The sequence below is a fragment of the Colius striatus genome, chromosome 2, assembly GCF_028858725.1.
Source record: "Colius striatus isolate bColStr4 chromosome 2, bColStr4.1.hap1, whole genome shotgun sequence".
NCBI lineage: Eukaryota > Metazoa > Chordata > Aves > Coliiformes > Coliidae > Colius > Colius striatus.
The window spans coordinates 39,957,139-39,976,052 of record NC_084760.1 but is presented as its reverse complement, the minus strand read 5'-3'; the positions used below and the strand labels follow the sequence as shown (position 1 = coordinate 39,976,052).

The 18,914-nt window shown below is 44.8% G+C and overlaps 1 protein-coding gene across 2 annotated transcripts; it reads left to right on the top strand.

The window, feature by feature from the left end:
* Nucleotides 1-3,964: 3,964 nt before the first annotated feature.
* Nucleotides 3,965-14,451, top strand: LOC104553561 (WD repeat and coiled-coil-containing protein). Of its 2 annotated transcripts, none has more exons than XM_061990021.1 (4): nucleotides 3,965-4,040; nucleotides 7,288-9,169; nucleotides 11,264-11,381; nucleotides 13,837-14,451. In XM_061990021.1, exons 2-4 carry the CDS (start codon nucleotides 7,307-7,309, stop codon nucleotides 14,106-14,108), a joined length of 2,253 nt encoding a protein of 750 aa, XP_061846005.1. In that variant the 5' UTR covers nucleotides 3,965-4,040; nucleotides 7,288-7,306; the 3' UTR covers nucleotides 14,109-14,451. The 2 variants fall into 2 exon arrangements, with proteins under 2 accessions (XP_061846005.1, XP_061846004.1); XM_061990020.1 differs by having other exon boundaries at nucleotides 3,968-4,050.
* The last annotated feature ends 4,463 nt before the right edge of the window (nucleotides 14,452-18,914 follow it).

Genomic DNA, 18,914 nt, shown 5'->3' with positions numbered 1-18,914 from the left:
AGGCATAACACACTCCGGCCCTAACCCTGAGAGTACATTAACATATGTGAGGAACATAAGAGTAGATTTCTATGAGAAACTTCAGATTAATTCTTTTTCAATTCTGGGCTGGTTTTGCTCTGTTTTCTCTGCAGTTGCATCCTGTCTATTGCTCATGACAACAAAAAAGGCAAATAGGAGAAACCAAAACTGCATTTCTTCATTTTCTGATCAATCCTCATGAACCAGAAAGTGAGTATTTGTGGAATGGCACAGAAAATCTGGCATTTGGGTCAACTGCTTATCTTTCTAAACTAAAAAGGCAGCCTTGGAAATCTATTAATGATTTGGTTTAAAATTTCTTTATTTATTGCAACTCACAACAGCATCAAGCACTCGAAGCTGGCAGAAAGATTCTTACACTTAAAATATCCAACAGTTCAAAGAAATCCTGTTCCCCACCTCTACTCATCCCATGGTCACTGCTCCTTTGCTGAACGAGTTTACAAGAGAGTCTGGAAATTAATTTTTTTTCCCAGTCTGAATGTCAGGAATTTATCTCCCTCAAACCTTTTCCAGTATAATTGCATAAAAGAAGAGTTCTTACTGCTTGCAGTTTTCTCTGAACATACCAATCTATTTTTTCAGCGTCTTGCAGGTGCCATGTCAGATATAAACCAGTCAAATTATGTTGATCTTTTTTTTGGATAGAGACAGTACGTAGCATTTTATCTTGTATCCCACAGATACATGGATATCCGCACCTACAGTGCACCACAGGCCATTGAATTTAATCCAAAATCCATTTATTGAGCTCAGAAAATTGTCTGTGAATGAGGCAAAATCTGCACCTAAATAATATGTCTATGAAAGTCACTAACTTTTAACTTGAAAACGCACGTAGAGCATCCGCTCTGTTGGTAGTTTGTTCCAGCCGTTGATCAAACTCACAGCCGTGTCTGACGTATTTGAGTCAATCCATGGCTCTTGGTAAACCTTCCTTCACTAACTTAAAGAGCTGTTTAGCTCTGATTTTTTCTCGTTGCAAAGGCACTCATGCAACATAGCCAAGTCACCACCTAGTGTTCTTTTGGTAACTTTGAGCTACTTACATATTTGACCTTGCAAACATTTCAAGCTTTTTTTTTTTTTTTACACCTTTGGCAACTCTTTAAGGCTTTTCCAGTGTTTCAACATCCTATTTCAAGTATGGGTTTCCAAAACTGTACAAAAATCAGACTGCTCTGCAGTACTAAGGCATGACAAAGTGGCACAGTCTTGCAATATAATTAACTTTAAAAAGGCCTCAGAGACTTCTAAGAAGATATGCTTGATGCAATAAATCACAGAATCACAGAATCATTTAGGTTGGAAAAGACCTTTAAGATCATCAGTCCTAGTTGTTAACTCTGCACTGCCATATCTACCACTAAACCATGTCCCTCAGGACCACATCAACATCTCATATACCTCTAGAGACGGTGACTCCACCACCTCCCTGGGCAGCCTGCTCCAATGCTTGACAACTCCTTCAGTGAAAAAAAAAATTCTTAATATCCAATCATTTTCCTCTGGGCAGCTTTCCAGCCACTCTTCCCCAAGACTGTAGCCATACATGGGGCTGTTGTGATCCATGTGCAGGACTCGGCACTTGGCTGGGAACATAAAAGTTTTACTGAAGCAGTTCTGTATCATATTTATACACTTTCTTCACTTCAATGTGACCTCCCAAGGGAAAAAAAAACACCCCACAACAAACCAAACTAAACATAAACCAAAGCTGGAACATACCTCTTTTCCCACTTTTATCTTGTGCAGAAGGATCCTAATAACTCTGGAAACTTGCAGGCTTTGCATTCAGATCAGTGTCATGTCTGCCAAGTTGGACGAACTATCTCTATTACCATCCTCCAGACACCAGGAGTGAACTGGCCCCTGGCAGCAGGACCCAGCCAGCGACACAGATGATATTGGAGACACTGGGTGCCCCTTATGCCATGGGGACATGATGTCTTCCTGTGTGAAGCATCTTGTCTCTACATTGGTGTCTTCCCAGGCCTTGTTGAGAGCCACACAGGTGTGGGTTAGACGTGTAACATGGTACATGTCCTCCTGGGGCGGGGAGACACTGATGCCTTGTACAAAGATTGAAAGATGGAAAAATCCACTATACCTTTTATGCTAGTCATGTCTTGAGTTTGCTTACATGACCACTGAGAAACTTGGAGATTTGCAATTAAACAAAAAGAAGACATGAGCCATATGGATTGTCCCACACTACATAGGCTTCGAAGGAAACTTCAATAGACACTAAGAAAACAATTACGAGACAGTCTTGAAGATCATAGAATCGTAGAATAGTCAGAGTTGGAAGGGATGTCTAGAGATCACCTAGTCCAAACCCCGTGCTAAAGCAGGTTCTCCTCAATCAGGTCACACAGGAACACGTTCAGGCGGGTTTTGAAAGCCTCCAGACAAGGAGACTCTACAATCTCCCTGGGTAGCCTGTGCCAGGGCAACATTACCCTCACAGCAAAGAAGTTTCTCCTCACGTTTAAATGGAATTTCCTGTGTTCCAGCTTATGTCCATTATCCCTAGTTCTGTTGCTGAACACAACAGAAAAAAGTGTTGCTTCATCCTCCTGATATCCACCCTCTAGGTACTTATAAATGTTAGTGAGGTCTCCCCTCAGTCTCATCTTCTCCAGGCTAAACAGTCCCAGGTCCTCTAGCACTTCCTCATAAGAAAGATGTTCCATCTTGGTAGCCCTCTGCTGGACTGACTCTGGAAGTTCCCTGTCTCTATCACTCTTGAGCTAAGGAACCCAGAACTGGACACAGGACTCCAGATGAGGCCTCACCAGGGCTGAGTAGAGAGGGAGGAGAACCTCCCTCGACCTGCTGGCCACACTCTTCTTGATGCATCCCAGGATGCCATTGGCCTTCTTGGCCACGAGGGCACATTGCTGGCTCATGTTTAGTTTGTTATCAACTAGGATTCCCAGGTCTCTCTCTGCAGAGCTGCTCTCCAGCAGATCAATCCCCAGCCTGTACTGGTACATGCGGTTGTTCCTCCTGAGGTGCAGGACTCTGCACTTGTCCACCTCATGAGGTTCCTCTCCACTGATTGAGACCCCGCTGAATGTCAGCACAGCCTTCTGGGGAATCAGCCAGTCCCCCCAGTTTGGTGCCATCGGGGAACTTGCTGAGGGTACACTCTGTCCCCTCATCCGGGTCATTGATGTTGAATATGACTGGCGCTCGAACTGAACTCTGTGGAACTCCACTGGCCACAGGCCTCCAACTCGACTGAGTTCTGTTGATCACCACCCTCTGGGCTGTGTCACTCAGCCAGTTCTCTCAGCCACCTCACTGTTCACTCATCCAATCCACACTGCCTGAGCTTTCTGATGAGGATGTTATGGGAGATGGTGTCAAAAGATCCTTTAAGACCACTACAGACTCCCACAGAGGACTCTAAGAGACTCAAGGCACTTGCTTAGTAGAGATGCAAATATTGTAATTAGTTCCAGGAAATATCATTAATATGTATATGTATTCCGGGACAATTTATGATTGTGCATATGTAATAGAACGATGTAACCTGCTCCTGTGGAAACCTGCGGTATGAGCTCCAGGAGGAACTATCCCCTGAGCATCTGCAGTAAAGAATGCCTGCTTTCTTAACCTCCAGCACGGAGTCTTGCAGACATGCTCCCAAGCCGGCTCTGACGGCACCGGCACGTCCCCGTACTGCGCGATGCGCCTCGGCGGCGCGAACCGCCCTCAGGAGCCCTGTGGCGCCGCGCGCCGCCGCATTGCCTCCTGGCAGCTGTCGTTCTAGCGCCCGCGCCTGGTGGGCGCCGCTCGTTGGGTGATCGAGTTCAGGCGTGCCCGGCTAGAGCGCCGCTGCCCGCTCGCCCCCCCGCGGCCGGGCCTGGGTGGTGCGTGGCTGAGCGGAGCCGGGCGGGAGGCGGGGACGCGCTGCGAGGCACACGCCGCAAGCGCAGCGGCACGGCAGCGGGAACTGGCACGGCGGGGCCGAGCTGAGCTGAGCCGAGGTGCCGGCGGGTGAGGCTGCTGCCCGCGGCGCGGCCGAGAGGGAGGGAGGGAGCGGGCGGGCGGGCGGGCGGGCGGGCGGCCTGCTGAGCGCAGCGGGGAATATCGGAGCGGGCGGGCCCGTGCAGGGAGCAGCGGGTCGCATGGGCGGGTTTGGGCGCTCCCTTTCGCTCCCGTTATGGCAGCCTCCTGTCCCGACACGCCGGCGGCTGCCGGAGGATCTCCCAGGCGCCCCGCCGGCCGCTCGTAGCGGCTGCGAATCGCTGCCGTGTTCGCTTCTTCCCCCGGCCTGTCCGCGGGGCTGTGGCGGTAGCGGGGCACCCGCCTCAGGGCAGCGCGGCCGTTGCTGGGCTCAGAAGGCGCGTTGCGGGCTGCGCTGCGGGAAGGGGCCGGCGGGCGGGAGCCTTGACAGCACGGAGGCCTGCGCGGCTGGGGCGGCCGGAGTGCCACGGCCGGTGGGTGTCCGGCAGCTTCTGCTTTCGCAGGTCGATTGGGGGTCTCTCGTTGTCACAGGAGACTGTCCCGAGGCCCAGGAGGCTTAGTATCTGAGCATATCTTACGAGGCACGTTGTCATCCCCCTTCCATTCATAACTATTGCCCAGCAACATACATCTGATTCATAGAATGGTTCTATTGCCCAGCAACATACATCTGATTCATAGAATGGTAGGGGTTGGAAGGGACTTTTGGAGCTCATCCAGTCCAGCCTCCTGCTAAAGCAGGTTCTTGATTAGGGGGCACACAAATGCATCCAGGTGAGTTTGGAAACCTCCTGAGAAGGAGACTCCACACCCTCACTGGGTAGCCTGTGCCAGGGCTCTCTCAACCCCGCAGTAAAGACATATTTCTTTGTTTTTAAGTGAAACTTTTTGTGTTCCGGCTTATGCCCATTACTTGTATCATTTGCAGCACTAAATGAACCAACAACTAACATTTGGACTCTTGTGCCAGGTGCTGAACAAGCCTGAGGTCAGTTATTCAGGAGTTTAGAGCCTGGTAGATGGTGAAGTTAATTGGGAGTATCTCGGGTGCTCCCTTCCCGGGAGGCAGGAGCCAATATACTTAAACTGATCCCTGACAGACATTTACTTAATTGGCTCTTACAGATTATGAAATTCATGGAACCCCATCTCCTTCCTCCAAGGTAACCTGCTTCAATGCTATCATTTACAGTTAGAACTTTTCCTTAACAGCTAACCTAAATCTCCTTCGTTGAAACTAAGCAGATTATTATCTTTTGCTATCCAGAGCAGACCTGGTGTTCTCTTGTCAGCAGACTGGTAGGTGTTTGCAAGTTTCCACTCCCAATCCTCTTGAAACTGAGTGAACCTACTTTCTCATGTTTCTCTGGTCCCTGAGCTCTATTAAGTGTTTCCTTCATCTTTAGACTGTTAAACTCAGGAGTAAGCACATTCTCCAGTGGAGGTACCATTAGCTCTGAGAAAGTGGGGTAGTTATGGCCCATGTGTATGGTACCCCACTTAAAAACATTCCAGAATGGTACTGTTTTAGTTTGCAACATACTCACATTACTGAAATATTCAGTTTGGGATTCACTATAAGCTGGATACTTTTTTTGCTGTACTGCTACTGGGGGAAATATTCCTGAATAGATATCTGAGTTTGTGTTCCTACTTTTTACTAGCTTCAGGAGCAGTTATCTGGATCATAACATAACTTTTCCTCTCTAATTTTAGTCTCTGGAATCCAGTCTTCCAATCTCCTTCCTTCAAGTTTGGGTTCATCCACAAATAGTTAATTAAAATATGAAGTAGTGCCGGACTCCACACAATGTAATAAACCCTTCCAGTTTGAGAGTTTGACTTTCTCAAACACTGTCTTCTTGGTTTTCATTCTTTCTACTAAAGCTGCAACTCATCCTGTGCCAGGACTTTGCAACTTAGTCTTCAGTGAGGAAACCATCAGTACCTTTGAATTGGCTGCTGTGCACAGAGTAGGGATTGCTCAAAAATTAGAAATACTTGTAAAATGCTGAACTGTCTGAAGTTTTGATGCTTTGTGTATGGCTTCCGGATGTCCCGGACACCTGGTTACAGAATAACAATTGGAGGCAGTTTCCTGTTTTCCCTCTGGAATCTGTTATGCTACGTAGAAAGACCTGAAAAAGCTGCTCTCGAGACATCAGGCAAATCATATAACCCATTTTTTTTTAACAATAGTAGAACAGAGGTTTTCTGTGGTTTTATTTCCCTATCTATAGTCCAGTAACTTACACTTTTGAGGACACTGTAAGAATAAGTACTCTTAAAGCAATATCCAAATGATAAAAGTATCCCCAGAGTTACTGCAGATATTAAAACAAAAAAGTGCATGTTTTTGTATGGGCATTCGGGTGTGTGAAAGTGCTAGTCTGCAGCCATAGTCAGCTGCCTGCTGCTTTCATCCCTTCTACCCAACAAATAGTACTGAGCTATAAGCTGATTTGTGGACTTTAACAAAAAGGTGCTGAATCACTTGGGGAAAAGGAAAAAAAATAATCACTGCACGAGAGGATGTTAGAGAGTCATTCATATGCTGTGAAAGTATGGCTCGTGCCTGAGGTAGGTGGGTCTGTCCCCCTGTTAAGTTCTAAGTTCTTTTAAATTTAGGGACACGGTTTAGTGATGGACTTGGGAGTGTTATGTTGGTGGTCGAACTTGATGTTCTTTCAGGTCTTTTCCAACCAAACAGTTCTATGATTGAATGAAACACTTGTTCATTTCCTGATAAAACTCTGCTTTGATCCTCACTTTATTCAAAGTTACATTTGGTTTTTTAGCCAGCTTTCTGGAATAACCATGCAAATTCCTTGTTCACACCCCCCTTAATGCAGGATCGGATTTATAGATAATACATTAATGCGTGCTTATATTTGTGTGGGATTACTGTGTCTGACCACAAACAGCCCGTGAAGCTGGGAGTACGAGGTGATATTTGGAACATTTTTAGTAATGAATTCGTCTGGAAATATCCTGAGAGCAGCAGCCTGTAGATGATAATCGAAGGACTGGTCCCATGATGAAAATGCAGCAGACTAAGCCTGTGTGAACAGCAAAGTTTCTTCAAATTGCATTTCACCAAGGAAACGTCATAAAGGAAAAATTCCAGGGCTGGGAATGAAGCGTTGCTGAGCATTATGTGTACATTGACTTCCAGCATTGGCAGGGTCATAAGCTAAATTATGGTGCAGGTATTGTCCTCTCTCCTCTACAGTCATTTCTTTTTTCTTTTCATTCTGATTTGTTTAGATGTCTCACGGGACAAATCATGGAGCTGGGAAAGGCGAAGCTTCTGAGAACTGGCCTTAATGCCTTGTACCAAGCAATTCACCCCGTGCACGGCCTTGCCTGGACAGATGGGAAGCAGGTGATACTGACTGCTTTACACCTTCATAACGGAGAGCCGAAATTCGGTGACTCGAGTGTTGTCAGTCAGTTTGAACACGTCCATGGGCTCTACTGGGGCCCGTGTCCCCCCGATGCTCCCGCTCTGCTCACCGTTCAGCATAAAAAGCACATCACCATTTGGCAGCTCTGCTTTAACGCTACAGAGAGAAACAAGCTCTTGGTGTCCCAGATCTGCGACATCAGCGAGCCGTTCCCGGTGCTCCCCCAGGGCTGCGTGTGGCACCCGAAGAAGGAGATCTTGGCCGTGCTGACCACACGGGATGCCTCTGTCTTACACTCTGTTCACCTCAACAACTCTAGGATTAAAGCAGATATTAAAGGCAGCGGGCTCATCCACTGTGCTTGTTGGACCAAGGAAGGCAACCGTTTGGTCGTGGGTGTGGGCAGTGCCCTTCATTCTTACATCTGGGATGATGCTGAGAAAACACTCAATGCTTGTTCTTTTTGCCCAATCTTTGACGTGGGAGGCTACATCTGTGCAGTGGAAGCTACTCTGAATTTCCAAGTTGCTGTTGCCACTGAGCTTCCTCTAGACAAGATCTGTGGCTTAAATGCTGGTGTTGCCTTCGAGGTTCCGGCGAGCCTCGAAACAGAGTCCTTGCCCTCCCAGTCCAGCCTGGGCGGGGAGGAGGAGTACTCCATGGACACAGGGAGCAAGTTGCTGGACTCAGAGAAGCCTTTATCTGCTGTTACGTCTCCCGTGGATCTAACTCACATCCTTTCTAACAAGCAGGCTGCCGATTCCAGTTCTCTTCTTCATCTGAGGCACAAGGACTATCTAACGGGAAGCGGCCAGGACTCTTCACATCTCATCTTGGTGACTTTTGAAAGAAAGGTTACCTCTACCAAAAAAGTTAGCATCCCGGGCATCCTGGTACCTGACATGATGGCTTTCAACCCCAAAACTCAAACCGTATCGGTTGCCTCCAATACCTGTAATGTCATTTTAGTCTATTCACTGACTTCATCCAATTTACCCAATATTCAACAAATTCAGCTAGAGAAAAATGATAAACCAAAGGGTTTGTGCTTCTTGACCAATAAATTGTTGCTGATACTGGTTGGAAGACAAAAATTCACCGACCCTGCATTTCTCCCCTCTTCAAGATCAGACAAATACATGATCCGGTTGATGATTAAGGAACTAATATTTGAAACGACTCCTCCGACATCTGCACCAGTTAACGGGAGCTCCGGTTTGAGCCTGTCAAACACACCTCATGATCTCTCTGCAGATGTTCACCCTCTCAGCCGTGGCCTCTTGATTCCAGACCGTGCTGCCCTTCAGTCCCCTACCAGCAGAAGGAAACTCATTGAAGAAATTAAGAGTCCTATTTATGAGCAGAGCTTCTTGTTGAATGTGAATGACCTCAAAGATAAGAAGCTTGCTGTGAATTTTCCTCCAGCTGTTGAGCCTCTCGATGCCGAACCAGTGAACCGGACTGCGGCACTGTTTGCCACCTCGCTGCCCTTCTCTAACAAGCCAACGTCTCCAAAGAGGCAGGCAGATGCAGCTTCCAAAATACCAAACTCTTACAAGAATAACCTATTGAGTGAAAAGGAGGCGAGTTACTTTTCAAAAAATGTAGAAAAACTGTCCAGTAACTTCACAGAACTACAGCAGCATCTCTGTGAATTAACTGAGCTGCTAAAAGGTGGGAAGAGGAACCTGCCAGTGTACCCATCTTCTCAGGAACCCTCGTTTATTAACATCACCTGCCAGGTAATTGTAATATTGGAAGCCTTAGCGATGAAATCTGTTTATGGATGTGTGTTCTTTGTACGGCTTGAAACCAGGAACTCTCTTGTCTGATTGTGGGCAGGAAGGGTGACATCCTAGGAATGTGTAGTACGTCCAGATTTGGTACATGTAGATAGTCTTGCATACAGGTGAATCTGATAGAGTTTTATTGATACTTGGGCTTTACAGAGGCCTGGCCTGGTTTTGGTGTCCTCCTTCCCTGCTCTTCCTGGAATTGCATCTCCATTCCTACTTACTGTTCTTTCAACACTACGTCTTTGTCTCTGATGGGACATACCAGGGCAATGGTTCTGATAATTTTTTACAGAAAAATTAATATGTCTAAAATGGTTTCTGTTTCAGATAGGTGCCATAGTAGTCCTTTCATTCTTACTCTGCTATCTGTACTGGTGGGAAAACCAGAGCATTTCTAAATGGACACTAAAGACCATTATCCTGTAGCAGTCCATAGGATTGAATTTCCATCCTGTTCCTGTCAGCGGGATTCATGTTACATTGCTCTGCAGTGCTGTAACTCTGGGGAATGTGCAGCTCCCTGTCACCACCTCACACTGGGCTGAGCTGTACCTTCCCCTTCTGCACAGGGGTTGCTGGGACTCCAGGGAGCCCACAGCTGACAGTTTGGCTGCAGAATTAAACGCTTGTATGAAGTTGCAGTAAGATAATGTTTTCCCCAGGCAACTTCAGAAGCTTTCTGTTTAGAAATTTAGACAAAATATCCATATTTGGGAATTGGTATCTGTGTCCCATCTTCCTGTGAGGACAACTAAACTAATGGAGACTGAGACAAAAAAAATCCCCACAAAGAAAACTGCTTTGGATCTGAGACAGACGTGTTGCTAATTAGTATTGAGAGCAATATCTGAGCTTGAAAGAGACCCTTGGAGAGGCAACACAATTCCATTACCATAGCTTAGAAATTTATTTAAAATCAGATTTAATGTGGAAGACACTTTCCTGGGCTGAAAGAAGGTGCTTCCAAGTCTCATGGCAGAAAGCGTGAGTTACCTGGTTATCAAAACGTGGCACATGCCTACTAAGCCTCTTCTAGAATTCATGTAAATAAACCTTAGTCAATATTCAAAGTCATTTAAATGCAATTTTCCTTTTGATAGGCTCTATTTTTCCACTTTATTATTATTCTCATCCAGTACTGGGCCACCAAGATGATGAGGGGACTGGAGCATCTTGCTTGTGAGGAAAGGCTGCGGGAACTGGGGCTGTTTAGTCTGGAGGAGACAGAGGGGAGATCTTATTAATATTTACAAATATCTAAATGGTGGGTGTCAGGAGGTTGGGACATCCTTTTTTTTCTATGGTATCTAGCAACAGGACAAGGGGTAATGGGATGAAGCTGGAACATAAAAAGTTCCATTTAAATATAAGAAAGAACTGTTTTACTCTGAGGGTGAGGGAGCAGTGGCACAGGCTGCCCAGGGAGGGTGTGGAGTCTCCTTCACAGGAGGTCTTCAAGACCCACCAGGACACGTTCCTATGCAACCTGATCTAGATGGACCTGCTTCCGCAGGGGGGTTGGACTGGATGATCTCTAGAGGTCCCTTCCAACCCTACTATTCCATGATTCTGCAATTGAACTGTGAGGTCCTAGATCATGGTTCTTCACTGTTTTCCGTTGTAAACATTAAATAATTGTAATAATTTTTAATTTTTCACTCTTAAATCTTAATGATATATTTGACATTACTCTGAAAAGCAAAAGTCTCCCTCAGCAAGTCTGGTGTCTCACTTATCTGAGGGATTTATTTAAAGCCTACTTGAATTTGAGGTAGCACAAAGTTTTTTCATGGTTTATATTCAGCTGCTTCTTACATATAGTTTTGAAACTGAATTTCGTGTCAGCTTGTCTTGGCCTTTGAGGGCTGGATTAGCTATGTTGGGCTGGGGAGGCTTCAGAAATGGAAGTAATGCTACAATTTTTCTTACCTATTTAGTTGTTGATGTTTTGTCGCAGGGAAAGCATTTGACTTCCTGTGTTTTGGCATCCCTGCTTAAATGTGTATCACGGTATCTAATGATTCTTTCTCAAATTCACAGAAGCAGCTTTCCAGAAGTGACTTGGATGAAAGACGAGCTGTTATGCTTTGTGGTGGTAAACTCCATCTAAATACAGTCCAGCAGATATTCAATCTGTCTCTTGTAGAGATGCAACACGGTACGTTGGAATTATTGGATAATTCAAACGCGTCAAACACATGTGACATTCTCAGTGAGCAGGAGCAATATGTATAATCCCACCTAGGGAAAAAAAAACAATAAAGAAATATTTGTTCACTCATTTAATTTATAGTTTGAAGATTCTTCTCCGGGCTTTTGCTGAGAAGAATCTTTACATTATCAAAAATGAAAAAGAGCAAACTTTTATGTATTGATGCTTTTATGTATTGATCAAGTGGCAGATTTTACAGGAGAATTTCTGTCACTCAATGTTTATCTTTTCAACTAAATAGAGAAGTCTTAGTAGTGAGGAGGTTGGAGTTGAGTGGTGGTTTTGGTATACAGTTTTCTCTATATCGCTCTGTAGCTGGAAGATCTGGTCTCCTGTAAGAAATCAGAAGCAAGAAACAGAAGTTTTGATTTCTCATTTTTAGCTTTAAAATGTAAACAGAATTGGTTGCCCAAGAGTGTGTAATCATCTTACATGTGACTAACCTTCCCAGAGAAATTTTAAAGGCAAACAGCCTTACAGTAGGTTTCTTTACTGATTTTACAATTATTTCTAGATAAATGGGCAAAGTAGGAATGGTATTTTCACATTCCCAAATTGTATGGATTTAGAAGTTTGGTCCAAAAGAGTTATTAAGCCAAAAGATTAAAAGGTTGCATGCTTTTAAGCTACAATCTTCTCATGACCTTACTTGTGACATGAAGTTACATAATGTAAATTTACAAATAGCTGGAAACGTTTCTCTGAATCTCCTCACCCCCCACCCCTGCTAGCTCTGTTCTATTTCTTCAACAACTTAATGGATACAAGTATGAGTGTTTCCTGGTTTACATGAACTGGAACAGGTCAAGTGCTTCAGATTCAGGAAACAATTTCAAATTGTAAAAGTGCTGCTAATGAGGATGTGAAGTCAAATAAGAAATGGACCAGAGACATAAAGTTCGTACGGTGCAGGACAAGATTTCTGCATTGTATTGTTTTTGGAATAAATTATATTGAAATTACACACTAGAAGCAGTTTCAGAATTGTTTTTAGATTATTAATTTGTCATTTAATTGAATAAATTTCTGGGTTTTACAATATTTGTGCAGCTCAAGCACTGTGAAGTGGCTCATGAACACCCAGTTAAAAACAAGTCTGTGTGTTTATGAATTCTGCTCAGAATTGTGTTCCTCCTCCTTATTTGAAGTGCCTTTATTATAGTCTCGTCTCCTCGTGGTAAAATTGCTCAGAAAGCTGTTCTGTGTGGCTGCTGACTGTCCTTTATTTTTGAGGTCATACAGCCTGTATCTCCCCCTACTTTTTTTTTTTTTTTTTTGCTAGAAAAACTGTAAACATCTGTGTGGTGGTTTAGTCCTGGCTGGGTGCCACATGCCCCCCAAAGCTGTTCTATCACTCCCACTCCTAAACTGGACAGGGGAGAGAGAAATATAACGAGAGGTTTGTGAGGACAGGGAGATCACTCAGCAATTAGCATCATGGGCAGAACAGACTCAGCATGGGGAGGAATGGTTTGATTTATTAACGAACAGTCAAAACAGAGCAGGGAAATGAGAAATCAAAATGAAACTTAAAACATCTCTCCCCACCTCTCCTTTCTGGGACTCTCCCTTTTACCCCTCCAGCAGTTCAGGGGATGGGAGTTACAGTCAGTTTGTCACAGATGTACTTTGCTGCTGCTTCTTCACACTCTTCACACTTCCCACTGCTACAGCGTGGGGTCCCTCCCACATGACACAGTCCCTCACGAACTGCTCCAGGTCTGTGACAGTCACAAGTCCTGACAGCAAACCTGGTCCACTGTGGGCCACTCTCTCCACAGGTTCCCAGGTCCTGCCAGGAACTTGCTCTAGCGTGGACTTCCCACAGAGTCACAGCCTCCTTTGGGCATCCACCCACTCCAGCATGGGGTCCTTCTAGGCTGCAAGTGGATCTCTGCTCCCCTGTGGCCTCCATGGACTGCAGGGGCACAGCTGCCTCACCACGGTCTGCGCCACAGGTCACAGGGGAATTTCTTTTCCAGTGCGTGGGCACCTCCTTCCCTCCTCTGCTGACCTTGATGTCTGCAGAGATGTTTTTCTCACATTCTCATTCCCTTCTGCTGCTTCTGCAGTTTTGCCCCTGCACAGCAACTTCTTCCCCTTCACCAATACATTAATCCCAAAGGCATTACCTTGGTCACTAATTGGCTTGGCCTTGGACAGCGGTGTGTCCATCTCAGAGCCAGCTAACACTAGCCCTGTCAGATACAGGGGAAGCTTCTGACAGCAGTTTTCTTAAAGAAGCCACCCCTATCAAGCTCGCTGTGACCAAAACCTGCCCACACAAACCCACTACAATCTGGAAACATTGAACTTCAATTTTAGAAGCCGTAGGTTTTCTATTTGAAATGTACCTAACAAGAGCAAAGCTTCTCACCAGCCGCTTGACGTGTCTTCACAGGTTCATCGTGGATTGTGCTGACAGCGGACAGCGAGGGCTTTGTCCCGCTCCTGTTCACACCTGCGCAGGAGCTCGTTGTCAGAGATGCCACTGCCAAAGGCTACAGCGTCCGCTCCTCCAAAACCCTGGACATCATCAGTTCTACAGAAGGGTGTAGACCCGCTGCTTCTGAAAGTCTGGATATCACGAGTTCTGTGGAGGTCCTCAGAGACTGCTCCTCCAAGCCTTCAGACAGCAGCGGTGCTTCAGAGCAGCCCAGCAGTACGATGTAACACTTGGCCGCAATTAGGTAGCACCTGTTCTACCATGGCAGACTTTTAAATTTACCGTGTAGGACTGCAAATTCCAAACAATAGTCTGTCTCAAATCTCTGTTGGATTTCTATGGTTTTCTTGTTGCATATTACTGTAAATTATTTATTTGATCCTTGGAAACATTGACTTTTTTTTTTTACGCTGAGCAGTGTTTTTTGAATACTCCCTTTGCACTGTAGACCAGGTCTTTGTGTCAGTGATTGGCAAACACGCTTTCTTACAAGCTTCCGAGACAAGAGTTTCCATCTTGGTCTTGAAGATGTTGATGTTTTTAGATGATAGTAAAGTTGCGTAATAAAGAAACCCATGAAAATGCTGCATCGTCCTATGTTTCCTCACTTCTGTCAAAGCCTGAAATACTACACTGTTGTTATTTAGAAATGGGGCCTGCAGGAGTGTGGGTAGTTTTTGGTGGTTACTAAGGGTGTAAGCACCAGTTTGGGCATCCAGAGTTTGGCACAAAGTAGGATTGTATGGAATATCCAGTGTGTAGAAGCAAGACACTTTTCCCCTCCTCTGCCCACTACTGCCTCTCTGGGCTTGTGTCTCCCTGTGGATTTGAGGAAGTGGCTGTCACAAATGTCACCTTCTGTGGTGGGCTGAGCCTATCTGGCAGCTGAGCCCCTACCCAGCCCCTCACTCCCCTGGTGGGATGGAGGAAGATAATGGAAAGGGTAAAAGCCAGAATGAGTCGTGGCTTGAGATAAAGACAGCTGAACGGGTAAAACCGCAGCTGTGTGCGCAAAGGAAGCAAGAGTAAATTTACTTAGTACGTGCTGTAAGTTTACTGCATATGTACCATCAGCAGGCAGATGGTCAGGAGCTTCTGGGAAAGCAAGGCTTTGTCAAGAAAACAAATCCCATCCCAGCCATGCCCAGTACTGGCATGAAATTACTTTAGTTACATTGGGTTAACTAAGTATTTGTTAGCTCATATTTCTAAACATCTCTTGTGTTCATACTGAGCTATTTCCCTGTTACCTTTGAAACAAGGCTGGTAATATTAACATTACGCCTCTCAATTTTCATAGCTAGTAGCTGCTGAATGGGCAGAAGAGAAATCGAATAACCCATCCACCCGAAGAACGTCTGATTTAAAGGCTGCTAGAAGAAAACAGTCTGAGCTTTTGTAGTGGGAGACAGAAAATGCGAAGGTGAAGTGTAGAAAACAGCCCAAGTGGGTGTAGCATGGATTGCAGCACTGAAGGCGGTAAACCAAGATTGCTACCCATAAAATTAAAGCCTGATAACATTAAGCAGTTTATCAGGCTTTCACAGTGGCACTTACTGCGTGAGAAGGAATCAAGTGATGAGATTATAGAGCCTGAGCTGCTGTCTCAGGACTAATATAAGCTCTTTTTTTTTATTGCCTGTTTGGAAATTTAGCCACTCTCAATAAATCATCTGTCCGCAAAACACAATGTTAAAGATGCAACATTAGCAAAAGCTGCAAAGAGCACTCGGTGGTGTGTGGTGCAACTGGGACTTCACAGCTTTTGATGAACAGGGGAGGAGGAAAACAGGTAAAATAATTGGGCAGTTGTGGGCTTCATCCTGTACATAACGAGGGTCTGTTCTTGGTAACTGTCACTGTTGAATCAGGCAGTGGGTCACGATCGCCATCACCCTACCAGAAAGTTACTGACCTCAAAGCCTCAGAGCTGGGGACACGTTCAAAGCAGGCTGGATGCTGGGGATGGTCCATAGTTCTCAGTCACCTGATGGTCCTTTTTCATGCCTGATCTTGGTTTTGACATCCCACTGGCCTATGAGAGCAGAGGTCTGGGGCTGAGTGCTCTTGGCTCCACAAGAAACCTCTGCCACCTGCACCAGCCTGAGTGGGTGCCTTGGACTGGATGCGCCCCAAATGCTTCAGTCATTTTGTTATGCAAAGAGTACAAAAATTAGCTGCCTACATCAGAATGGTTACCTGTTTGTGTTATTCCTAGACTGACAAAAGATAATGTCTCCCACCAGAAGCATGGTAAGTCTCAAGCTGCACCAGACAGATCTGTAGGACTCCTGCAGCTGCCCGGGTGAGCGCTGGGCACTGCTAAGCCAGGCACCCGGAGCACATGTGCGAGTGCACCTCACCCACAGAAAGCTGCTGATACTTTGGTCAGGGAAAAAATACACTGCTTCTTCATGGTGTGTTATGTGCACATGGACAAGGACTGTGTTTGAAATACAGCCCTAGGAATCTCAGAAGTATTAAATCCTTATGATTAGGGAATTGCTTATTTCTAGCCAAGAAGTTATTTCTAAACCTACGGGCTGGCCTGCACCAAAGCTGCTGCTCCCTTGCTAAGATATTGGTGGTAAATTGAGTACCTTCTCTCTTTCAGCTGAACCATAACATGGGTTAATAGTAACCTTTTGTAGAGGTTAGGGGAGGCATAATGCTACCAAGGAGTATTTACAAATAAATTTAGTGGGATAACCAGCTTACTTCTTCCAGATAGTTCATCAAAAGGGTTTTAAACAATGACAGGGAAAAAAGTTCCACGTACATGCACAAAACTTTGTTGCAATTAACACCTCTCATCCAAAAAAAAAAAAAAGAGCAAAGAAAGAAGTGCAAATCTGATTATAGCCATTACCTTACTTGTATGAATTGTCATTTACCTTCAGTACAACTTCAGGCTTCCTCCTGCTGTGTGAAGGTGTAAACTCCGGGCATTGCATTTGAAGTAGAGTTTGTAGTTTGCCTGAGCTTAAGTCTTTTTCTGAGCTTGTTTTTCACTGTGGCAAATTTCGCTGCATCCATGGTTGTAGATCCTACAAGCTGATAATGTGACAATGAGGAATGGTGTGTCTGGTGCATATAAGCTTGTGGATGGTGATGTGGATACATCGACAGACTTGTTTCCAAGCACTTACTGGAATTTCCCTTAATCTTGGAGAGAGGGACATTGTTATACTCAGGTCTCTGCCCAGAAATGCACAGCTAATGGTTTGCAAAATCTTTTTGAAGAAATGTTATTAAAAATCTTCTTTTCATGTATTGACTTTTAAATCCATTGTCTCTTACAAAACTTCTGATAGTTCCTGATTCAAAGCCTGTGCTCTTACTACCTTTGGAAAAGATAAAACCTTAAATTAATCTTCATCTCAAATCAGAGACTACTTTCTGTTTACACCATCTCCAAACTTTAAAAGATGAATTAACATTCATAAATCAAGTAATAATGTGAATTTCCTCTTATCCAGCAGCAGCTGAATTGTTGAAGCTGCTGGATGTGGCAAACATGCAGATTCTCCTCAATGACTTCAAAGACAGACACAGGATGACTTTATTTTGGAAATGCAGGGGAAATACTTCCTCGTGGACTGCAGCTGCTTTGGACAGAAACTTCTCAGCCAGTATTGACCTGGTTCCCTCATCATGATGAAAGTTCATGATGAAAGAGGATACTAAGGCATGAAGGAGATCTCGTTGATCCTTTGCTGAATGTAGATGATTCCACTTGCATCAGCAAAGATGAGCTGTCAGGGAACAGGTGCTGGGTCTCTTAATGTACTCCATTGGTGAAGCTGACCAGGTGACCATCAGTCCCACAGGGCCTGAGCAATCCTTCCTCACCACCCACAGCAGAGTGCAGTAAAATGAGGACAGAAAGCTGAAGGAAGTAGCTGACATTCATAGGCTCATAATTTCAGGACAAGAACTAGGTCAGGAAATTAGATTTATTTCTGCTTCCACTCTTCAAGAGCCAACATTCACGTTTCCTTGGCATCTGACAGCACTGCTGCTCTCCAATTGGGTTACAGACTGCTGCTCTGCAAACACCTCTGAGGATTCAACTTTGCTGTAGAGTGCCATAGCTCTAGGACCATTCTCCCTCTGTTCAGCTCTAGATTGTGCCAGTTTGTGTCTTCAGAGATTGCAAATTCTCAGGTGTGATGCAGTAAAATGTCTCCCCCTCTGCCTCAGGGACATAGAGACATGCTGCTGCTGCTTTGTCTTTTGAACAAAGCTTCCCAGTGAGTTAGCAGCTGTTTGGTGCAGCAGGCTTGGTACTCAATGATGTGAAAGCTATCTGATTTCAGAATCCTATAACACAAGCACACAGACATTTTTGTAACCATAATACTCAGCACTCTTTCTAGGTATCTGGGCCATGGTCTTGCAGAGAGTTAAAAGAAAAAAGCATCATGAGGCATATGTGATCTCAAAAAATGCAGGAACTCCCCACCTGCCAGCTGTATGAATCCAGGTGACCTTTCCATCAATCAGTCTAGAACTTTTCTGAAAAGACATTACTGTAGGACTTTGAGGCTGAGTTTTTTTTTGCATAACTGTGATACAAAATTCACAGGAGACATGTGATTGGTAACTACAGACTACGCTGCTACCAGCTGTACCTACTGCATGCAACTTTAAACTAACTTGCCTTCTCTTTTTTATCTTCAAAGAACTGGACAACAAATACAAGGTCGTAAAGACCTAGAGTATTCCTTAAGCAAACTTCTCCTCTCAAGAAGACTGATTTAATTTTGTATTTTCTATCTACAGCCCAGAAAGACAAAGAGAAAAGGAGATATGTGGAAACGAACTCTGAAACCCAAACCCCCAAGGTTTGGCTTTAATACTTTTTCCACTTGAACTATTTTACTCAAAATGCAGAGGATAAATAGAAACAAGAGGGTGCAGCAGGGATTGAATCTAGCAGTGATTCTTACAAGGCACAGGAGTGACTTAAGGAATTAGTACTCAAATCTGCAGAGCCCTTCCTGAAAACCCAGTGACCTGACATGGAAGGT

What these genes read in the sequence shown, in the direction of transcription:
- LOC104553561 (XM_061990021.1), top strand. Translation starts at nt 7,307, where the DNA reads ATGGAGCTGGGAAAGGCGAAGCTTCTGAGAACTGGCCTTAATGCCTTG. An exon ending in TTATTAACATCACCTGCCAG is followed by an intron (nt 9,170 to 11,263) that starts GTAATTGTAATA and finishes TCAAATTCACAG; the next exon opens with AAGCAGCTTTCCAGAAGTGA. An exon ending in TCTTGTAGAGATGCAACACG is followed by an intron (nt 11,382 to 13,836) that starts GTACGTTGGAAT and finishes GTGTCTTCACAG; the next exon opens with GTTCATCGTGGATTGTGCTG.